This window comes from Myripristis murdjan, chromosome 13 (assembly GCF_902150065.1).
Source record: "Myripristis murdjan chromosome 13, fMyrMur1.1, whole genome shotgun sequence".
NCBI classification, from domain to species: Eukaryota; Metazoa; Chordata; class Actinopteri; order Holocentriformes; family Holocentridae; genus Myripristis; species Myripristis murdjan.
In genome coordinates, this window is record NC_043992.1 from 32,144,932 (window position 1) to 32,168,700 (window position 23,769).

At 41.3% G+C, this 23,769-nt stretch overlaps 1 protein-coding gene across 3 annotated transcripts in view; it reads right to left on the reverse strand.

The window, feature by feature from the left end:
• Nucleotides 1-3,554: 3,554 nt before the first annotated feature.
• cadm1b (cell adhesion molecule 1b) overlaps nucleotides 3,555-23,769 on the reverse strand; it is a 103,224-nt gene continuing 83,009 nt past the window's right edge. For 2 of the 3 annotated variants that reach the window (XM_030067213.1, XM_030067212.1), the window contains exons 6-11: nucleotides 23,074-23,232; nucleotides 22,298-22,394; nucleotides 21,800-21,972; nucleotides 13,065-13,115; nucleotides 3,826-3,954; nucleotides 3,555-3,689 (exon numbers count right to left, since the gene is read on the reverse strand). In XM_030067213.1, the coding sequence (XP_029923073.1) occupies nucleotides 3,571-3,689; nucleotides 3,826-3,954; nucleotides 13,065-13,115; nucleotides 21,800-21,972; nucleotides 22,298-22,394; nucleotides 23,074-23,232 (728 nt within the window). In that variant the 3' untranslated portion in view covers nucleotides 3,555-3,570. The remainder of the gene's footprint in view (nucleotides 3,690-3,825; nucleotides 3,955-13,064; nucleotides 13,116-21,799; nucleotides 21,973-22,297; nucleotides 22,395-23,073; nucleotides 23,233-23,769) is intronic. The other variant, XM_030067214.1, reaches the window with a different exon arrangement.

Here is a 23,769-nt window from a genome sequence, read left to right on the forward strand (position 1 = left end):
TTGATTTTGCTTTGCGGTCACATTCTATAATCAGTGAGAAACAACTGATACTGTCAACGCGGGAGAGACGTGTGTTTCGGATGGAGGAAGTTTTATGAACATCATCGTGGTTTAGTCGACACTGACTGTACATAATTTGATATTGTCTGCTTAACAAATCTAGTTTTCTTTCTTTGTGAACTAGGTCTATACAAAATAATATTTAACATTTACTGTAACAGTGCACCATATTAAGAACACATAAACATGTACAACTGAGAAAAACATGTACATTTTGTGATTTCTTCACTTTCGAATAGCTGTGGTACTACAGTATATACTTGGGGCCTTAAATTTGCATTCTACCTGAGATGCAAAACACAACTATAAACACTCATGAACCTGAGAGAGTGAAAACAAACACACTAAATATCAAGTATTAAAAAAACAAAATTGGATTAGGATGATGCTTCGAACAATCCTCAACGTTCCTCGATAAAAGCAGCAGAGTTACTTTGTATCCAGTTAAGATAGATATCAAACTTCAAAACAAAATTTGCCATGCAGATAACTGCAGTGTGTTTCCATGACACTGAAATTCTTCACCCAGAAAGAATCTGTACTTCCCTTGCAGCTTATTATAGCTTTTAGTTAAGCTGTGCATCCCTCTGATATCACTGGTGAGCCTTGTCCTATGCCATTTCCAAATAAATAACAAATGAAGGAACATGGAGAGAGCAGTTATGGCCGTATTGAGATTTTTGAAAGTTGACCGCTAATTAAGACAATAAATAGTACATCTTGGCATACAACATTCTAGTCAATGGAAGCTGCCATACCACCCTGACGAACATAGAAATATATTTTCAGCCATTTTTTTCTTTTTTTTTTCTTTTTTCTTTTTTTTCTTTTTTTCTTTTTTTTTTTTTCAACAGCTAAATCATTACAGCTTATTGTTCCAGGTCATAATCATGATGCAAGTCTATGGTGCATGGATACAGACAACCTCGATGAATATTGGCCCTGTAAATTTATAAAGTATAGAAATATACAAGATATACTGTAGAGCGTACATGAAGATATGATACTATCTAACCATATGCCTCAAAATCAAAGAAGGCACTAAATTAAGTCCTTCAGTCTTTTGCTTTATAATGACAAGTATCAAGAGGTGGGTTTTAAGGCAGTGGTTATCCTTTTTGATAATACATTTACAAATGTTTCTTTTTCTATTCAGGCATTACAATGAAATCACTCACTAATTACCAAACAAGTCTATGTTTTACATTTTCCTCGTCTAGCTGTAACAGAATTAGGCTGTGGTCTCGTCATGGACGTTAAGCATGCATGGTGCGCGCGCTGTGTCTGCCTGGGAGTGTGGGATCTTGTGATTGGTGTTGGTGAGAAAAAGAAATTTGTCTCAGCAGACGGCTCTACGGTCTTCGATGAGGGTTTGAGGCTGTAGGATGACAGTAAGAAAACGACCTTTCCCATCCCCGCACTAAAGCTCTGAGCAAATCTTTGATAACTCGCACGCGCTCTCTGCCCATGTGACCCGGCCACACAGCCCATAGTTAAAACGTCTTTACAGACTTCAAGGAAAGATGACTGGTTCTTATTTTCAGCGTTTAAATGTCTTTTTACATTTGCATGGGCAAGGGCAAAACATTCTCTGTAGCAAGGACTCCAAAGCCGGGAGAAAAGCAATGAAAGAATTTCTTTTTTTTTTCTCTCTCTCTCTCTCTCGTAGGTATTCACGCTGACCTACCTTGATACGTTGTACACCACTGAAAAGAAACGTTTCAATTAAATCGGAACATTCTCACTTCCTTTTAACAGCACAATAACAAAAAAAAAAAAAAAAAAAAAAGATAAAACTTTAGATAACAAAATAACTGAAGGTCCCTCTAAAATTTCTAGATAAATGCTCAATATATTAAACTCAATATATAACTAAATAAATCATTCAGGAAAGGTACAAAAAGAAAAAAATAAACTTTAAAAAGACAAATGTGTTCTACTCAGAGAGGAGCAGTCTGTAAAGTGGAGTTTCAACCTTTGCTGTACATGTACAAGTAATATGACATGTGTATTCCACATAAATACGCACAACTATCATATTTGGTCCGCTGTAGACCAAGCGGGTGGCAGGAAAATGTGAAGACTTTAATGTTAAAACTGAAAGCAGAGACAACAGGCTGTACCGAGATGTGACAAATCATACATTTTAACAGGGTTTTCATGATCAATGCAGCAAGACCAGTCAGTTTTTAACCACTCCAGGGTCTAGTCGCAGTACGCCCTGACCCTAATGACAATACAAAGTCTGCCAATGCACAGGGGAGTCTGATGGCTCACTGACTACGGGCGCTGTGTTTCCTGCTAGGATTTTGGTTCATCCGTCCCTTAGATGTCAAAATGAATGCTGACAAAAATCATTTCTAAAAAAAAAAAAAAAAAAAAAAAAACCCAGATTGGTAGGGACTGTCTCGATCATGTGATGTGTTTTCTTCTCCTGACAGAAGTGCTGTTTGAGGACCAGATGTTCATCTAGTGACAAAAAAGCAGAATAAAGCAGATCCCAGTATCATCTGCCAGTGTTGGTATAGCATCATTCTCCTAATCAGAGCAGTGTGTTTACACAGGTGATCCTGCAAACCTAAAAGGTGCTGGCCCTCCTCTTAACCCGACAGCAATGTGATGATACATTTCAGCTGCCGTGCCATCGCAGTCATCGCTCCATAATGCCCTACAAAAATACTAATTTGACGTCACGTCTAGTGATAATAAGATGGCATGTTCCTATCGAACATCCTACACGGCACTTGCGCCCTCAGGGAAGAAAGTAAGATTATTACAGAGAGTAATCAACAAAATGAACCTGACCTCAAAGGGATGGGTCGAATCAGTGCCGAAATGTGTCAAAACCAATTAAAGCTACTAGACCTGAATGGGTGGGAGGACAAAATGTAATACAGCTAAAATCTTGAGTTGGCAGGGACCGTTACTTTGAAACTGGGGGGAAATGTGTTGACACTGTGTTCCACTTAGTCTGGAAATTACTCAAAAGTGAAGGTGGGCGGGCTTCAAGTGCACAGCGCCGCTGAGATTCAGGTACATGAGCTAATAGCTAGCCGCAGCGCACATAGACAAACACCAGGCCATTTAATCTCCTCCAAAAGCCAAATGCAACCAAGGCTCTAGTGGAACGCGTGGAAAAAAAAAAAAAGTTCAACAAAGCATGTGGCGGGGTGAAGAAAACAACGCAAACCTAACGAAATAGAACAAGGCACAAAATTGTCTGTAAAATAATTGAACTGTACAGAATAGGCCCCAGCAGTCCAGGAAGGGTCTAAACAGGAGAATCTACCACACCAGCTCGTACCACTTGGTCATGCCAGTCCTGCTTCCCACTTTGCTCTTTCTTCTCGTCGTCTTCAACACCCATTTACACCCCACCCCATGCCCGAAACCCCTCTCACACCCATTCAGTTAGACATAGTGCTCCTACATTATCAAGCCCCACCCCCCCCAGCTCCCTCCCACCAGGACCGCCACCATCCCCACCCCTCTCCTCCTGGCCTGTCCAGATTAGATGTAGTACTCCTTCTTCTCATCTGTGTTGTTGTGCCCCCCCTCCGCATTGATGATGGCCGTGTCTGCGTCCGCCGCATCGTCTGCCCCTTTGGCTTCATGTGTGAAGTAGGTGCCTGCACACACACACACACACAGGAACACACACAAATTAACAGCGTGCCTCCCCCCGCCCCGTGCACTTAAATCCTGTTGCACTCCAAAAAAAAAACACTTGAACTCCAAGGCGCGACTGTGCTCCCGGTGCTTTACCTTTGTGTCTGGCAAAGTATCGACCAAGAACAATGAGCGCGCAGAGGATGGCAAACATCACCACGGCAACCACTCCTCCGATGACAGCGTGGTCAATTTTCTGTGGTGCCCCCTCGCCGGCTCTGGAGTCTGAAAACAAGACAATAACAGTAAATAATTTCATGATCAGTGACAGTCTTAGGCAGTCACAAGGCTAATGCCGTCACACAGACCTTGACCACGCTGGCGTCTACGGCTGTTACCGAAATCAAATAAATTGGTTTGCTGTGGTTCAAAGTTTCTCAAAGAACGACCGTACCGCAGAGACATAATATTTGAAAAAGCTACTCCGTAAAACGCCAGCTTATGTTCTTTAGCAATAAAAAATGAGACCATACGTTGACCTATTAGAGATTAGAGGCGGTCTGTGGAGAATGGTGAATGTTTCCTCATTTCTTGCTGCTAAATAGCCCGCTGAGGGAATTGAAACCATGTAGTGCGAATGTACATACACATGCTGTCACTTCACAAACGCTCCACACCACCACCACCACTCATTCAGGCTTATAATACTGTGTGTTGTTGAATTTGCCCTTTCTTCAATATCCTTTTACTCCTTAACTGAAGTTGATAGAAACTCCCAATTCAACATTTATGTAAACAGAGAAGGCCTGTTTTTTCCAAGGACAGCCTGTTTGCAATACATATGAAGCAATGCATATAAAACAATAAAGTACACACATGTACGTGTAATATATGTATAAGCAAGTCGATGAAAACTGTAAAATCTATAAAAATATAGAACAATAAAAACATGAACCATGTAAAAACATGTTTTTTTTTAAAATTTGCATGAAAATGTTATAAACATCAAATATGTAAATAAATGAATAAATTAAAACAATAAAAGCACCAAAGTTGCAGCAACATCAGTTCAGAAAACACATACACTCACGCTGCTCTATCTGACAGTAAGGGAAACGCTTGTTTAATTTCATCAGTTTCTGCTTATTATTCCACCGGTGTGCAGCATAATATTTAAAAGCAAGCCTCCAAAAGTCAGTGCTGGCACTCCCATTTTACTTTTAATAAATAATATTGAGCAGTAATCAAAATGAACAGTAATTACGAGTAATATCAGATGTCTATTAAAGAATTAATTTGCCTATTAAAGAGGCTTTATTTAATAAGCTGCACATGCATGCACTTGTGGCACTACTCAGCTGCGTCCAGCTCATTATGCACATTACGGTGTTTTCAATGCCATAATCGAGGGCGACCGTCTGAGCCTCTTCAACGTGTGGCGCTGAAAAATGTTTTAAGACAGTTATATTGCAATGATACACTAGACATCTTCTGCAATTTAAGAGAGAGCTCACACACTGTAAAATACACCGTGATTTAAGGGGCCATTTCTGGAAGTTATAGAGCTCAATCATCAGAAATAGGCACAAGTCTGGAGATAAATTGGCGCACAGTGTCCCCATGCAGAGAAATACATGGCAGCCTCAGGTGTCAGAGTGTATCACTGTCTACCATTTAGCCAGATTTATCCGTGCACCACAAAAGAACAAGGCAAAAAATCTGAAGCCTTTAAATTTCCAGTCTCAGAATAGTTCAGAGGCATTTATCAATAGCCTATATCTGTGCACATTTGGACTGATGGAGGAGTGGCGGGTGAGGGAATGGCTGCACTGTTCTTTGCTGCATGAGGGAGCAGCTCAATTCTCCATCAATCTCGCTAGTCATGCTCTGAACTTGAATGATTTTGATAAAAGACGAACAGCGAGTGCAGAATTTCTCCGCGCTGTGAGGGCATAATAAGTCCACTTGGGAAGCCTAAGACAAGTGACACATTCACATCTTGTCCAGTAACGAAACCTTATGTGAGTCACTCTCGGTTACCATGAATGTTAGGTTGGAACTGGAACTGCAATGAAGCTGTAATTAATGAGGGAAAGTTTTGTTTCAGCTGAGTGCTTTCATAAAATGACTCGTCCTCGCCGGGCAAGCCGCTGCCGTGCGTCTGGATCTGTGCAGCAGGAAGGGATGTGCAACGCGCAGTTTGTTTACTGTATCAGGGATGTCAGATAGCATAGCTCCTTCCCAGAGAAGAGGGAGCGGCCCATGCTCCATGTTAATGAACACACACCGGCTAAATGGCTTGAGCAGAAGAGTCCTGTCTCTTTCCCTGCCTCAGCCCACACCTCTCCTGCCCTCACCTTGCCCCCTGCTGTCTTCCGCTTGACACATTTGCGAGGAAACATGCAGGATCTTGGCCATCCCCGCACACACGGCCAACATTTTATTTCACAGGTGGAAATTTACCCCGGTGAAAGCTCCAAACACAACTAAAAGTATCTCAAACGTGTCAGCAAGAAGCTAAAAATCCCATGACACTTATGAGCTGTAATTGCTGATCGGAGACAACATGTCATTGTGTAACAAATGCTGTTTTGGGTTTTTTTTGGGGGCATTTATTTGCTTTTTGCTTGGGCAGCAGGGTGGCGAGGTGATAACAAAGAGCACCTTCCTCCAACTGGAGCGGGACAGCCCAGGTTTAAGGCTCTGTGACAGCAAGCGCCTGCCCTGACTGAGTGCCCTTGAGCAAGATGCTGAAATCCTACAAGCTCTTAGACTGCTGCTCTGACCTCTAAGTGGAGGGTGTAAACAAAGAGTTTCTCTTCTTGAGGGATCAGTTGTGTTGTCTTATTATTGCTGTTGATGTTGTTGTTGTTTCTGTTGTTGCTCCTTCTTCTCTGTGTGTATTTCAGTCGGCAGCGCTCTGCCCTAACACTTCAGGATCACGAGTTGGATTCCCACTGGGGCCGTCCATGTTAAAATTATATGAATTCCTAATACTGTCAGGTGCTCAGGATAAAAAAAGTTTTAACAAATGACAGTCAATATTATCACAGCCGCCTTTGTGGCCTTACACTTGGAACAAACCGAATTTGATTATGTCGGTAATGTGGCTGGTCTCCGTACCTCCGGCACAGCTCTGCTCGCTGCTCAGCGATTGCTGACATGCCCACACCTTCGTCCTGACAGGATGTGCACAGCCTTGGGGATTTATGGGGGAATAAAGAGGATTTGCAACTGATGCCTGTGTCCGCGCAGCGGTGAAATCTGCTCCACTGAACTACAGGACCACATGCTTTACAGTCCCACCTTTCTGTCTCTGTACTGGAATGACTAATTGCCTCTCTGCTCAGTCACAGGACATGCAACATGCCATCAGAGCCGTGTGGCTGTCCTGCCTGATATTGATATTCTTTCCTTTTACATTATGTGATATTAGTCATACTGTAACACACATGGAGCACTGCATATAAACACACATGCTGTACATAAACACACATCTACTATCTTTGCTACTATAGCAACTAATAATAATGATAATGATAATGATAATAATAATAATAATAATAATAATAAAGGTAATAACACAGTTATTTGTGCAGCAGATTTTCTAATAGGCGATTTTCCATTATATCATTTTCTTTTTATAGTTTTGTGCTTCAGAGACGACCATATAACAAGGCATAAGGCACACACACACACACACACACACACACACACACAAAATCAGACTGCAATTTATAGATGCAATTACATGGATATAATTGAAACAATGACTCTCTTGCATTGATAGAGCAAAGCCTTCACTTGCACAGAATAGCTTCTCAGAGCAACTCGGTTCTGGGCAGTGGAAGGAAAACAGGGTGTTGCCACAAAATCTGCTCAAGGATTGTCAATAGCCATTTTGCAGCATTGAACGGCTAAGTTCAGTGTCTTTTGTATTTGCTGTTTGAAAAGGAAATGAATGTAATAAGTTGAGCACGTATGGCCAATCTCCTCCAAATCATTTTTTTCTTATTGCTATTGTGCCAAATCAACAACAGAACACAATATTGTCCTCAGTACAATTCCACTGCCTCTGCTCTCCCACTAAATAGATTCCCAGAGTCCTTTGTAATAACCAAAACAACGATGTAAAGATGTACAAATACAGCTGTGACATTTAGTGGAGGTGCTGAAATACAAATGAAGGTCTGTCTATAATAAAATGACAAATGAATGGAAATTGTGACCGTGGACTTGGACTCCTCGTTGGCAGTTTACTGTATCTTGCCAAGAAAAACCCGAGATTGAAAAAAGTCGACATACAAAAGGCAGTAGTACCCTTCTCCGCTTCATACTTCCCCTCTACCACTTTCCAGCATGTTTTCCCCAAGCGGAGATCAAGGCGAGGGAAAAGGTTGACAAACTAATAGAAATCTCTGCCCTCTTCCCAAAGTAGCCCAAAGTAACATGCCACACAAGCACACACCTTATCTGCCGAGAGAGAGGACAGGAAAAAAAAACACAGCAGGCAGTGTGAAAGACACAATGACAGTCCATTTGTTTAAGTCAAATGGTGCACAGCAGGAGCATAACACTGAATCTGCATATCCTAATGTGCTAAGCAGAGCTCTCATAATCGTTTAAAACTATCCCATGAAAAAACAATATTACTTCAGTGGAACTCTCTTAACCACAGGGTGGGCTGGCATTAGAAACTTATTCCCTCGAGACCAATTAAAATACACCATTACAGTATTTTCTTCGTTTAATAACTGTTAAAAGGAAAAAAAACTGGGGGTCACAAAAAAAACCCAACAACAACAAAAAACCTATCACTATTTCAGCAGGGAATCAGAGTAAACAAGCCTGAGAAAAAACAAATTAGCATTTCTAAATGATTCTTTAATTCTTCCAATGAAGGACTTCAAAGGCTAACGATACATGTGAGAGTTATAACAATTTTAGTAAATGTTTAATTATGCTGAATATCAAATGTGGCGCTAACAATGTTTACTGGAGCCAGAAGTGAGCACGGAGTCAGGCTTGAATGAGCGGAGACCTGCAAACGTGAGCGTCTGCTAGGAGGAGGAAACACCAGACAGACACAACATGTATGACTCTTATCCTTCTGGAAACCTGCCAGAAATGTATTCCTACAGCACCGTCTGGCACTAAATCACACAGGTCTTTTTTCTCAAAGCAGCATACTGCGAAAGACAATGGCATATCATAACGTGTCCTTACACAATGCCATTGGCAATCTAATTTCTCCACTCAATCCCCACAGCACATGGATCTCCATATGATTTGTATCACAATGCAGCGCTCCACAGAATCGACTGAAAATGTGTTAAAAAGCAAGCTACACCTGGGTAGAATAAAAAAAAAAAAAAAAAAAAAATACACAAAAGTGTATACGACAAACTAACTTTGACAATTCTCATTCTAATTTATTAACCCTATAAAGCCTGAACTATGAAAGAATTGGCAGAAAATTCCATTTTTTTTAATTGAACCCTTTATTTAGTCCTATAACAAAATGTAATAAATAAATAAATAAATAAATAAATAAATAAAATAAAAAATTAAAAAAATATGTTATTACACGACCTTTCTGTTGTATGATATATGATATGTACTTGAAGTGCCAGTGGTATGGTCCAGGGTGAACAGGGGAAGTGTTCAAAGGTATACAACAGTATTTTGGTCAAGTATTGATTAAACTGAAAACGGAATGTGTGAATTGATAACGTGTATCATATATGATACAAATGGCTTTATAGGGTCAAAAGAGAATTAGCACGGTGCACTTACTTACTAATATATATGTAGATGTCTTGACACCATCAGAAAGTGTATAGGTACATATTGACACAGGGGGCTAGAGGATCGATGCACTATGAGAAATAATATTGCGATAGTCAGTTATATTGTTTATTTTTTTGCACAGCTATAGTGCAGAGCTGACAGAACAAACACATGAGAATAACCATCAAGTACGGTAAATATTCTGCGCTGAAGTGATCTGTCAGAGGAGTCTACAAATCCTCAGTGGTTTGACCAAGCAGGCAATAAAGAGCAGAATATCATTATTTATTAATAGGTCTAAATGTGTGTGTGGTACACAGGCCTGACTCACAGGCTCACACACACACACATACACACACACACTCACACACACACGCATATATGTTTGCAGTTTTTCGGCAGGGATTCACCTTCTTGGAGGCTTTTGGTGGCACAGTCATGCGACATTATCCTCAGTAGAGTTTCCACAAAACGCAGAGCAGCAGGCTATTCCGCTCAAGAAAGCCTCTTTAATGCAAAACAACCCAAAGCTTCAAAAAATGAATGTTTAATGATTTTTGGGACCGACATGAAGGCTTGTGCTGGTTTTTATATTACTTCAGATTATTCAGCTGCGGTCCTAACAATTTACACTTGATTGTAGACTTGAGGAAACATAGGGCCTCTACAATCAAGACTCCAGCGTAATTCCTCCCTCCATATCTTTGTTCTCGACACGCCGGGGGAGAGGCGGGGTTACCACAGGCTTACCCGGGATATGATGTCCCTGCCTTGGATCATCTTTGAGCATCTGACGAGCTGGAGCATTATCTCCACAGACTCCCTCGATTCCCTCAGAGCTGGGGAATCTGGGTAAATTCTACCTTCTGCCCAAAAGAAACATGACCGCTGGCACAGTGCTCATGAGATACCATATTTTTTCCTTTTTTTTTCCTTTTTTTTTTTTTTTTTTAATGTGATGCTGTAATCTTGAAAACCATTTACTGTACAAACTCATATTTTTATTCACAATAACTTGCAAGGTTATGGTCCTCGTTCAGTCATGTTGTAATTATGACTCCAAACGAGTACAGCACCGCTTTATTGTCATTCATCTGGGTAACATGAGCTACCTACAGTTCTGTTCAATGTGACACCTGAATCGAGCGTGAGGATCACTGTGTGTGGAGGTCACCAAGGTTTTTCTGAATGCATTTTGCAATGACCATTTAAAAAAAAAAAAAAAAAAAAAAAAAAAAAATTGTGCACAAGTATTTAACAAAAAAAGCTTATAAAAATGGTTTGAGAACTTTCAAACACATGAAAGAAATGTTTTCATGCAACAATGACTCATCTCTCTCTCTCTCTCTCCCAAGAGAGGGAGCGAGGGCTACAGGGGCTCTGCGTCTCCTAAGATGCTGAAAGACTTGACAATATGAACTGTTCTGAAATTTCTGAACATGTTCTTCATCCTGACACAGCAGATGAAACAGCATAGAAGGCAAACAAATGTGAGATTCTGTGCTTTACTATGGCATTTGCTCCCCCTCAGCACAAAACCATATTTAGGCTTTGAACTGCTGCCTCTGTTGCTAGGCTACACCGAGAGGGGAAAAACGCTTATCAGAGAGGAGAAAATCTAGCAGCGCGTGAAAGCATCACATTTTGGAAATTAAAAGCAATATTCTACATCAACTATGAGCCACAAGAAGAGGAGACAGTGCATTAACAACTTACAGAAGCCTCATTACATGTTTCCTGTCGCATTTAACAGGAAAAATAGTGTGACCACATGGAGGACCTGCTGCTTCTGTGAATTAATGAATGACGGCAACATGAAAGCTGTGCTTATTCATTCAGTTAGATGATCCCCCTCACAATTAAACTGTGAAGTGCTCACATCTGGGTGGAGCTATCAAAATAGAGGGCACATGTTTTTAAAAATCAGGACTGCACAGGTCTTCAAAACAGTGGCTTCTATTAACAATGCCAAACCTCTGCTGATGGTGCCAGTGACAGCCAAGTCTGTGCTGGCTGTAATGAATGAATAAGAGATTGTGCTGTGCACTTCCTTGGTGGCATGAGGAAAATGCAATACTGTGTTGTTATGCTGATTAAGGTAGTGCAAAGCGATCTACCGCGAGCCAGCTTAGCATTGCCCCTATGACAGGGTATTTAGAAGAGTAGTGAACTGCAAGAAAGCTCAATTACATCCCCCCAGCATGTACTGCATAAATCATGGTAAATCCTCTTTCAAGCCTGTCTTTCGGAAATTACCGAAATGTTACAGTGTGAAAACATGGAGGTGGCTGCAGCACTGTAACTCTGAAATTAAGACTTGCAGACATTCAGCACAGAGCACTGTGCGGTTTCGGCAAATAACTTCCTGTTTGACTTTTGCCACGCCCAAAGAGAGAGAGATGGAACTAAAGCGACTGTGTGCTGTGTCCATGATGCTGCTCCATCACTGCCATGTTGCTGACAATGAATCTGCAGGGCAAAAAAAATTGCCTTAAAGAGAAAATTTCACCCGTAAGAAAACAATATGATGTTGCTTTCTATCCAAACGCAGGCCAAAAGACACAATTTTCCAGTTCCATATGTAAAATCTTCTATAACATTATTCATAATGGACAAACTGAGGGGACCTCGATGCTATTTCCGTACTACTATTTCGAACAAATAAATAAATAAAGTAAAGTGAGTGAGTGCGTGATAAAAATAGTTGTCATCGTTACAGTGTTCTGGCTGCTCTCATATTTGGACATATTACAGAATTTGGACCTTTTGAGTCAGTCTCACAACATTTCAAACCTATCATTTGCAATACTCATTTATAAGATTATGCCAATTGCTGAAAAAAATGACACAAGTAAAAAAGAAAAGAAAGAGTATCTGTATCTTTGAAGCACCCATTGATCTATTCTATAAGGATAGTTTTTTTGTATTGAAAATGTCATACACTGGCATATCCAAATGTCAACTCCCGAGGTTGCCTCATCATCTGTCTAGTTGTAGTGATACTTTTGAAATAATAGTGATTTTTTTATGGTTAATATTGAAATAAATTTTTGTAACAGGGCTGAATCAAAGTATGAAGTAGTGCGTATATAAGCGATGGCAAAAGGTTGCCGTGCCATAAACACCGCAAATGAACTGGCTTTCATTCATTTCATATGTCTTTGAGAAAATAGTTATTGATGTTTTCAGCTTCGCAAAGACGTGATGTGACTGGCATTTGTGGCGGAGATGTAAAGGGCATTATAATATGACGGATGGGCCGGTTGAGATATGGCTGAAGATGCTGATAAGATAGCAGAACAGCAAAGCAGAGTCTACATTTTCCCAGATCAAACATGTGACTGCAAAGGGCTATGACAGGTGTCTCTGACAGTCCATGCTGCCTGTCCTCAATGTCACCTATCAGCAGCAGTATCTGATTAAAACTGACCGTCTGCAGTCTCTTGTAACCTTATAGACGATCTCTCTCTCTCTCTTTCTCGTTCTCTCCCCGATCATCTGATCACAACTGCACGCACACGCTCACACACACCCACGCACACACACACACACACACACACACACAAATGATTGGTGAGAGGGACAGTAGTGGGGGCATACAGTACCTTGTGTGTTGTCTGGGTTGGTGGTGGGTGTGGGGATAGTAGTGGGAGCATCTAGATGGGAAAATAAAAAAAATAAAGAACATGTATAAGAAATAAAGGAAGACAAGAGTAAAGAAAGAGACAAAAGTCACTGAAGATGAGAACCAAGCGCCTGTACCTGTGCTGTAAATTCAAAAATCAGAATTAGCGTTATAATAGCGTTTTAATCAGTTAAAAAAATATATAGTAACTGCATAATAACATCTCACAATCACGGAAATTAATCGCTATATTCCACGACTTTCTTGCAATAATTAACTCAAACTGTAAATTGAGCCATTGTGCCAGCCTCCCGCTGCAGCACAGCAGAGCCCTGAGCAGCATCCTCTGCCCCATAGCGTACTGATTAGGCTGTCACTAAACCCCCCTAACAAAATAATGAGAGAGACAAAATGCAGGCCAATCCAGGTATGCAACGGCACTAAGCAGGTTGAAAGCTTCCACACCGGGGGAACATACGCCCGTCTCCAGTGCAGAGGAAAGATAGCATGACCCCTTGCTGGGGGAGAGTCACAGCGGGGGAAATTGGCTGGCTGTCTCCATGCCTTTACTGTCTGCACTCCATCAAAAGACAGCGGTGGGGGACCACACACTCCCAAACTAATGATAAAACATCAAGGACAGCATAATGTTGCCGCCGGGGATGGAGTGTATGGCGGAGGTGGTGGCGATGGTGGTAGGGGGGTATCAGGGTATCAGGAACAGATTCTCCTCTGACAGTATTTGAAGAGGGGGGTGGGGTAGATTTCTTTTCCCTGTGACCGAAGGCAGTCTGATAGCTGAAATGTCAGTGTCTGGGAGAGGGAAATTGGCCATTCAGGGAAGAGGGTCTTCACAAAGGCCGGGATAGGATGTGGCACATATAATAGCCAGGCGAACAAGAATTCTCCATGGGCAATTTCCAGGCTGGATGATTCTGGGCTCAGCATTATGAGAGCTGAAATATGACTGTATTTTTGGAGGGGCCATATTTTCAGGGAGCATTTGTATCTGTGAGGAATTTGATATGAAAAAATTTAACCATAAAGTGAAACAATGTAGGAGAAATTGTTTATCTATGCCTGCTTAAACCTGACTGCCGACGGGGCAGCCGAGCAGGTATTCTGCTTTTCTTTTTTCTTCCGCTTGTTTTCAATTGGTCAAAAGTTCTTTATGCATTTGGTTATGTGTATATTTTCTGCAATAACAGGGCAAAAATACCTGGAAGACAAAACAAAAAACAAAAACTTTCATCTAATTAATTCATATTGCAAACGGTCCAGTCACGTGTAGTGTCAGATGTTGTTCCTCAGCATGATGCACGGCTGATAAAATCAGTTTGATTCACAAGAGTACATTTTCACAACAGCTTTTTGTCGGAGCAGGGATGACCGATCCCTATCTGATCGTCCCATTCAAATCCCTGAAAAAGCTAAAAATTTCCTGATGACTTGTGAGAATATTTGACTACAGGGCCACGGGACTTTTTTTTTTTTTTTTTTTTTTTTTTTTGGTGAAACTGCAGAGCAAAGTGTGGAGTTGGAGGCAGCATTGTTCTCCTGCCAACGGGCAGCACGTGTGAGTTATAGCACCGGGTCACCTCCATCCAGACAGGACTGTGAGAGAAAGGCCTCTATAACCAGCTTCCTCCCACACCTGACACCAGCCAGGGGGCACAATTCACAGCCTGCTGCAAACACATCCACATGGAGAACAGCCTGGCTGGCCCTCTTCCCTCTTTCTCAGCACTGGACGAGCCCCATACAATATATACCCAACAATAGAATTTGATTTGACATGGATTTACATCAGCTTCACACCTATCTAGGCTGTGCCACAGTGAAAGGTCATTACTCTTCTTGAAATAGTACGGGCTCAGATGACTAGCGCTGGTGGAAGGTGGCAGCAGGATGAAAGAAAAATTCACGGACAATTCAGCGCGGCTCTACCGATGCCGCTCATCGGTAAATATTTATCTTGAGCACAGCAACTCATTAAAACAGGCCTATTCTTTGCATACGGCTGGTTAAACAAAGCACATGCAGAGTACGCCATGTTATGACAGATCTGTGATGGCTTCACGCAACGTGATAGGAGCTGCATACATTGCTAAAGAAAATACTGAGGATTTCAGCGCCGGGTCAACAAGAGAGGAAGATGATAATTCTGCTGGGGCTGAGGGGGAGGGCGGTGAGGTGGGGTGGGTCAAAGGGTGGTGATGGTGAAGGGCTTAGAGACACACCATCTAGAGATATACCTGCTAAGCTGAAACACGTGGTTATCATGCTAAGACCAAACCATGTTCATAAACACACACTAATTAAGCTACGGTAGCAAGCATGATTAGTCTGGGAAAACAAACCCTCATATGGACCACAACATGATTTTGTCTGGCATTAAATCCTCCGGAAAAGAGGAGTGGGGATCTCAGACATAATTATCCGCTGTTATTAGCACCTTTTACCAATCTCCTGTGTCTCATTAGAGCAAACTGAAGTCATAGAGCTTCCAACATCATACACCAGAGATGCAGTGCTTAATGGGAAGTGGTAAAAAATGTGGATTGGAAGTTACTGACACAAGGAGGTAAACACTGTCCACAGCACAAAGATTGGTAAACCATCAGCATATGCAGATGCGGCACATTAAGGAAACTGTTCTTCTCCCTGTTGGAGAACATGTTTGTCTTCCATCCACGCAGGCTACAGCGGGCTGCAACGTCTCATGAAACTGCTATTGTGTTGTGGGTGCAGCTGAACAAGGAGCTGAAGCGACGGCATGAGCACAAGAAACAAATGAAGCATAATACAAAAAAGCGGCAGACACATATCATCTATGACTCTTAAAAATGCCGATCATTCAAAATTTCCACGCTGGTAAAATGTTTTATACATTATTTTTAAATCCTTGCTCGGTGCTGAAACACATGCTCTCCTTTCCTTATCCCTAAGTCGCTCCTAAAATATCAGAGATGATTTACTAAACGGGGTGAATTTAAATTCTTATGAATGCAAATGAATCTTAACACAATTAGGAATTTAGTCATGATAGCTTGAATAAGTCTGCCTTGAGTGAGCTATTTGCCGGCATATGCTGTCCTTTTGTTTGGGAGTGATCATTACGGGCCCATTGGGAACAAGCAGATGTCATCATCTGCCTGGCAGAGCACGATGATGAATAACCATGGGGTGGCAGAGTTATGAGAGTCACAGGAAACCTATGTCACAGTGACAAAGTCAGACGTGTCAGCTGGTGAAACAAACACATTGCCTCTCTGAACATCAGAAGTGACCTACAGAAGTGCACACATCAGAACTGACCAGGCAGCCAAACATGCATAAAAAAACAAACAAAAAATACAGTATATGATCATGTGAAAATCTGCATGGCCCTTTAATTGCACTAAATCACTGAAATTGATTTTTTAACACAGTTGAAAATATCTCAGCATTGCACACTGGAATGCATGTGCTGCTCTGAATGGGCTGCATTGCTGAGATATTTGGCTTGCTGAGGGTCTGCTACTATTTCTGAAACCCAGTTAAAAAATAAATAAATAAATAAATAAAATAAAATCTAATACGTCATAAGCAAGAGTTTACCAAATTCATGCAGGCGGATCCAACTCTTATTTCAGCTATTTGTGTAACACATGCCGCTCCACATGCTGTGAAATCACTCATGCACTAATCCATTAATTTAGCTTTAGGTGATGTTGCTCAGTTAAAACCCCACTGCATGCTCCAGTAACTGCTTCATTTTGACTCTTCATACCACCGCTGCTACTACTACAACTAATATAATAATATAATTAAAGCAGACTTTGCAATGTGTCTCACAGAAAGATATTAATTGTAATGAAATGTGTAATAAAAATGGAGTATGTTGAACAGGAAACATTCAAATAATGAAAATTGGTCAGAGAAGACACAAATACACCAGTAATGCAGTGGAGTAAGATAAGATGAAAACAAGAAGAGGGAGCAAAATAAAATAAAAAAGGTGGCATTTTAAGAAGAGATTTAGATTTTAAGGATGATGATTATGATACTAGTTTCTCGGCGGGGGCTCCTGCAGCTCTGGGAAGACGGTCTGCTCTCCTGCTTGTAAGAATTAAGAAATCTCCGACGTAGCCGGGGCCACAGCTCGCCTTTCTTTAAGCATGATCAGTAAAGTCAGGCTAAAATGCAGGATGTATTGTACAGTGCCTTCCCTCTGAGCCAGTTAAAATCCTAGCTGCCGCACTCCGAACGAGCCAGAGATGTGAGCGAAAACGCAGAGTGCTCTCTAAATCTTTGGCTGATAAGACAGATTTGATTTTGATGTTTATCAAATGTTTGAAGCAAGCCTACACTGCCAGCTGACACTGCTATGTTAACCAAATTCACAGCTAAATATGACTTGTATTTGGAGACTGGGAATGGTTTGTTCTGGTCTGTAATGCTCTCAAACACTGACGTAAAACACACTTGCACTAAAATGAGTTAAAATGTGTGAGAGGCTGTGAGCTCTCAGTGCTGCACTGCATCTCCTGGCACTCCCATGTTATCTTTATTTATTTATTTTATTTATTGTTTTTTCTTTTTTTCTTTTCCTTTATTTTTTGCTGCACCTGCTTGAGACCTCACCCCAAACCTGTCTAATGGCCCACACATCATTAAAACCCTATTCATTGCTTGCCCTTCCATTGATGAATTATTGTTTAATGTAACACCATTAGCATTACATTTACGCTCACAACAATTATTAGAAACATTTGCTTATCTGCTGGACAAAAAACAGGATATATGACTGGATTTATGACCCACGGTTCATGGCTGGGAGCCCAAACTCAACAAACAAGAAAAGCAATATCATCACTTAGGAAACAGTGTCTCACAAAGTCCATTACAAGTCCATTTACATCAAGTTTTCTGTTGGAAAAACATTCACCACTTCATTCCTGCTATTTTGAATACTTTAGATAATATCATATGACTTTTTTTTGTTTGTTTTTTGGTTTGTTTTTTCAGTGCCCAGTTTTAACTGCCTACGATCAGTGTGTAATGTGTGTAATATTAAGCGACATATGAATGGCATGCCAGATGTTTGAAATGTGTTTGGCAGAGAAAAAAAAATAACATCCTGGTCTGCAAGTTTTGCCATTTTCGAAACATATACCAACATATCATGCCTCTCATATTGACATCACATTTGATTATTGTCATTATTCGTTCTGGGACCTCAGGGTGTATTAACCAAACTATGTAAAAAAAAAAAATTATGTGGGTAAAATCCATAATGGCTTATTAAAACCCACACTGGAGATTCATTGCGCAATATTTTGAGCACGGGGCCGTATAATTATTAAAATAAATACAAATCACCATAAATCAGCCATTTGCTAACTAAATCAATTTGACAAAGACGTGTTGTGTAAAACCTCACAGAAAAAACGCAACCCGCTGCTAAACTCAGATATAAAACCGAGATGCACTGATTAATCACATTGTGAGTTCTGACTATCAGTGCATGCACCTTGGGTTTTGCAATCATACTGAATATTTCTAAATATAATTATTTTACTCATCAAGTGTGAAACAAAGACAAGTAAAGTCTCGAACTATTTGCAACCATTAAAGGTCACATTGTTTCACATGAGTCATGCACGTACATTATATGTGAGACATAAATGAAGACTTTTTTCTTTTTTTTTTTTAAGAGCACTGCCACATTATCTGTCTAAATCACAAATTGGAGCCGCATGAGGTCTCATCTGTTCACCTTAATTGTCTGAATGAAATCTGGTCGCGTGATAGGAATGCTCTCGCCGCACAAGGCGTAGCTTGCTAAATCAGAACTTTCCTCTAAACGGGTGAGAGGGAGAGCCCCATGGAAAGAAAGCTGCAGCCATTGTCAATGCCTGCAACACCTGCAAAAAGTTTTTTTTTTTTTTTTTTTTTTTTTTTGCCAGCTTTTCCTTTTTCCATTTTTTGACCATCTCCACCCATATCAGCCAGTAAAAGAAATATAGGCCTGGGTAGTGTGCAATTTCCTAACATCACATTACATACTAAATATAATGTACTCTGTGCACTTCAACATCTCAAACCGTCAAAAACCTCCAATTATCACCCACCGCCACATGGGAACACCAGGTGCAAAGTTGTCTAGTGCAGATTTAAACAGTGCAATTGTCTGCAGAGATGATGAAATGTTTTTTTAAAATTATGTCTGACTGCAGCAGCATGGAGTCACCGGTAATATCCTTACTCTCTCTGGGCTGTCTATAGCTACATGCTATGTGTTGTTTTAACTTATTAAATGTTGCACCGTGGGCTGCGGTATGTTAACAACAAAACAAAGCCGACAAAAAATTCTGCCAGCGCGCTACGACGTGCAGTCATGTCAGCGCACGGGCTCTTCAAACCTCGCCCTCGACCTCACAGTCGCTGCATGCTTTGAAAGGAGGAGCGTCATTTAAGACAAGTTCAGACCAAAAGGGGCTAACACCAGACTTTAGACACAATGGGCCTCATTCTTAAGAACACGTTTGTTCTTGAAACCCACTTACGCCGTTTTCAAGAGGATTCTGGCATTCTCCAACATTTTCTTATCCCAAATATGTTCTTGGGTTTGAGCTGAATCTACGAACACTCAAGAGCACTCTTAAGCACATTTGAGCACCGACATGTTTGTGCAAAATAAGTGGCTGTAGTGTTTTCTTCAATTCTATAGTTGTATAATAATATAGGATTTAAATTACAATCATATTTATACAATTTATAATATTGTTAAAAATTGTGTTTTCATTATTTTACAAGCAGTGTGGTCTGTTCAAATAACAAACACTAACACGGATTTGAGCTCAAGCATTTTTCATCAGTTGTACATCCATCTCGTCCTTCTCTTGTGCAACTTATTTTCTGTTACTTTATATCTGCCACTGACACTAAATATGGCAACTCTGGGATCTGCACTCCTTCTCTCAACTTGATCAGGTTGTGTGTGTGTGTGTTTGTGTGTGTGTGTGTGTGTACACGGCCCTGCTGTCTCATGTCCTTTTATAGGGACTGGTGGGGCGTTTACCTATGCTAATTAGGGTCAACTGTTATGCATTTTCAATTTACAAAGGCAGTGGAATTCATCAGTACAAGAACACAGGTGTGAAAAATTCTTACCAAGAAATTTTTAGAAAAAACTAGATACTAGAAGAAGATATTGGTGAGTGAGGCCCAGTATCTGTAAATACTGGATGATGAGGGCTGGTGCCTGACACTGGTTGGATATCACCAATTTGCAGCTAACCAATCACAATCAATGTTGCAACTGATGCTGTAGCAGTTGAGGAGCAACGCACGTTCATTTGATTGGTGTTGCAAATTCAAACATGAGAACCAATCAAACAGCTCATTCACAGGCAACTTCCATCAGCATTTTTGCAAAACATGAGGAAACCTTGATGCTGAAGTGTAATTGAGTCTAATGTTTTATTTTTTTCTCTACCAATAAAACTACATGAGGCTTATTTGTTAGAGCAACATATTTGCAATACAGTTTGTCTCATATCAGCAGTGCTGCAGTGTCTGTTATTCTCTGTGTCTTTTGGAAAAAACTAATTTTAACATGTTCTGAGTTCGATTTGATCATGCAGACCAGTGGAGTGTTAGTCAACATCTTGGTGCAAAACTGTCTTCTGTGTCACATATAATAATAACAATGCATGATATGAATACCGCATTTTGGCTTACCGTATTTACAGAAAGTAACAGATTTACGCCTACAAAATGAACATGCCGAGGACGTGGCCTCTCATTCGTTTTGACCTGAGCTGCACCTCCCTTGCTCTGAATCATCTTTGGTGACAGCTCCTTGTTGTCCCACGCAGTCGGTGTCTGCCAGGCCGGGCCAGACCTGGACGGTCTGGACGTCTGACGGCAGGCTCCTGGGAGACACGGTCCCTCTGCCGCCTTGTGCTGGTGGCTACCAAACAACTGGAACCTCGTCCCACCTTACTATAATCAAGCCAATCTAACTAATATTAGAAACATTCATATCCATTCATGAGTCTGAGGGCATCATAATGAATGTGGTGAGGGTGGAGGTTTTTTTTTGTGCAACTAGGAACACATTTGAGTGAATTTCAGTGCATGTCAGGGGTCATGTCAGCGTAATCCTCTTCTTGGCTTGCAGCACCAGACAGGCTCCAGCTACATGCGGGGTTGCTTTCTGACCATAAGGCGATGGGCTGACTTTCCCTGCAGTGAAAGCCTCCACCTGTCCCGCCTTTGTTCTCTACTGTGCAACCCATTGCTCGAAAAACACACAAATCACACTTCTTGGGCTTCAAACAGTCAACAGGTGATGCCGCAGTCACGTTATGAATAATTTTCTACGACGTGTGGCTCATGTTCATCATGCATTAATCGCACATTGGCACTACACGTCTTCGACACAAATTCCGAGGATTTGTCAGCTGCAGCCAAATTCTGTCATTTTAAAGCTCGCAGTTCCTTTCAATAGTGGCTTATATCCATGTAAGTTTGCAATGTGACTCTTGTTTGTCATACAAATGCTGCACTAAATCCTTACCATTGCAGTGCAATCCCCTGACTGCCACAGCTACGGCAGGCAGTCACATCAATGCAGCTTTCTATGTCAGCAATACAAACCACGTCCTGGTGTGAAAGACTGATAGTGGCAGTCAAAGATCCGCTGCAGTGCAGTATAATACCTACCATATACATAGAGGATGTAGTCGTCGTAGGCCTCTCCCACAGCATTGGAAGCCACGCAGCGGTAGGTGCCGTTGTAGGACTTATTGAGGTTCTCGATGTAGAGATCGGAGCCGGTGACCACGGCATGGGGCGGCACATCCTCGTCTACTCTCAGCCAGCTGATCTGATGAGGACTGGGGAGCACAAATACCACACATATCATTCGGGGGCTGTCTATCCGCAGCAGAAATCTGAAATAAAGGTCAAAACTGAGATCATCTCAGGAGGGCCATTGGCAGGCCCTGTCTAATGATGTATTTTATGAACAGCACGCAAACAACTGGTAACATTTAAATGCTACAATGGAATGGAAAGGTTAAAGGAGTGCTCAGACAGGCAGAAAAGGGATATAGAAAACCTGAAGGTGTGCTCAGCTATTTAGGGGGTTTTGAAGTTACAGCGTAAGCATGAGTCAGGGAAAAAAGGGCTATATGCATGGCCACCTATGTGAATACTCACTGTGGTTTTCCTTCTGCGATGCATGTCAAATCGAGGTTGTCACCCTCTCTGGTTAACCCTTCAGGATATGTCACCACGATCTTCACTTCAGGTTTATCTGAGAACAACACAATGCAGCTTTAAACAATACAGCCTTTTGTCTTTCACACCTACCGCCAAAGCAAAATCGAATTACTATTGCACTCTAAGTGGAGTGTTGAGCGCAATAGGCTCACGAATGAAATGTAAAGTAACAAAGCCACGAGTAAAGCATACAAGGAGGAGAAAATTATTATCTTATGCGCTCAGTAGACATCCACGCAGTCTACCTACAGCAAAATGATTTCTTTACTCTTATCAATGCTAGCCAAAGATTACCAAAATGTCAAGCGGTCCCAGTCAAGCTTTACCTGTGTCTTTTTTCCTTGAAAGGTCAGACAAAACAGATGTCTACCTGAAAAAAATTAATATTCTACACAGACTACAAAGGGGTACCTTAACCTTTCTTTGATGTTTAACACAGTGTAAGGCAGCCTGTACTACCTCTTCAATCAATGCACCATTTAAGGAACACGAAATATCATTTGACACCTGAGCGAGAAAGTTACTTTTTGCCTTGTGGTGAGTGCATCCTCAGGGCGAGTTTGTAAGTTTACAACGCCAAGGACTTTATGGCGAACAATCTTGGTTATAGTGGGTAAAACTACAGCACGGCAAGGAGCTGATGATCAATAATGCACTGGGAATCTACCTAGTCTAGCTCTAGGCTAGAAAATCCACACTGGCAGGTCACTCACATAGCACTTCCAAGTGTCTTTGTGCTTGGAGGTCCTTTACAGCTGGGTGGTCAATGATGCAGTCCACTGGCACTCCATCATCCTCTTTGGTGACAGCAAATCTTACCCGGCTGCTGACAGTGAACATCCTGTCATAGGTCTCCTCTACCATTGTCTCACCTAGAACACAATCGGTAACACGGAAAAAAAAAAAGCAAGAAAGAAAGTTAACTGCTCACCAACTCAAAAGCAAATCTCACATCCCACAGCGGCGCAGTCTGCAGTGATCATAATGAGGAAATGCTGATATGCAGTTTTTAAGAGAAAATGAGAACTGCTTTCCAGTTGCATTTACATTTATTTTATGATTAAATGATGGGATGTTAGAGCCAGATTTATAAGGATTCAAATTGCCTTAGGCCTACAGTTCTGACAGGAGTAGCGAGGAGTGGCTTGGTTCTATAAGCTTGATAATGAATGCCTCTGCAGCTTGAGGGTTGAGCGTTGTTGTGGCTAACCCTGCAGTAATCTGCTGCCCACTAGGCCCTTGGCTGTCAGAGGGGCATTCATTTAGAGAGCATTACAATGCCACAGGGGCATCGCATTAGCCGCAGTGCTGAGTGTGATGGTTTACTCGCACTTAATGAAGTGAGGAAATAATTACAGCCCCTCTCTGACCTGCAGCACACTTCCATTTCAGCCCTGTCACAGGGGAGC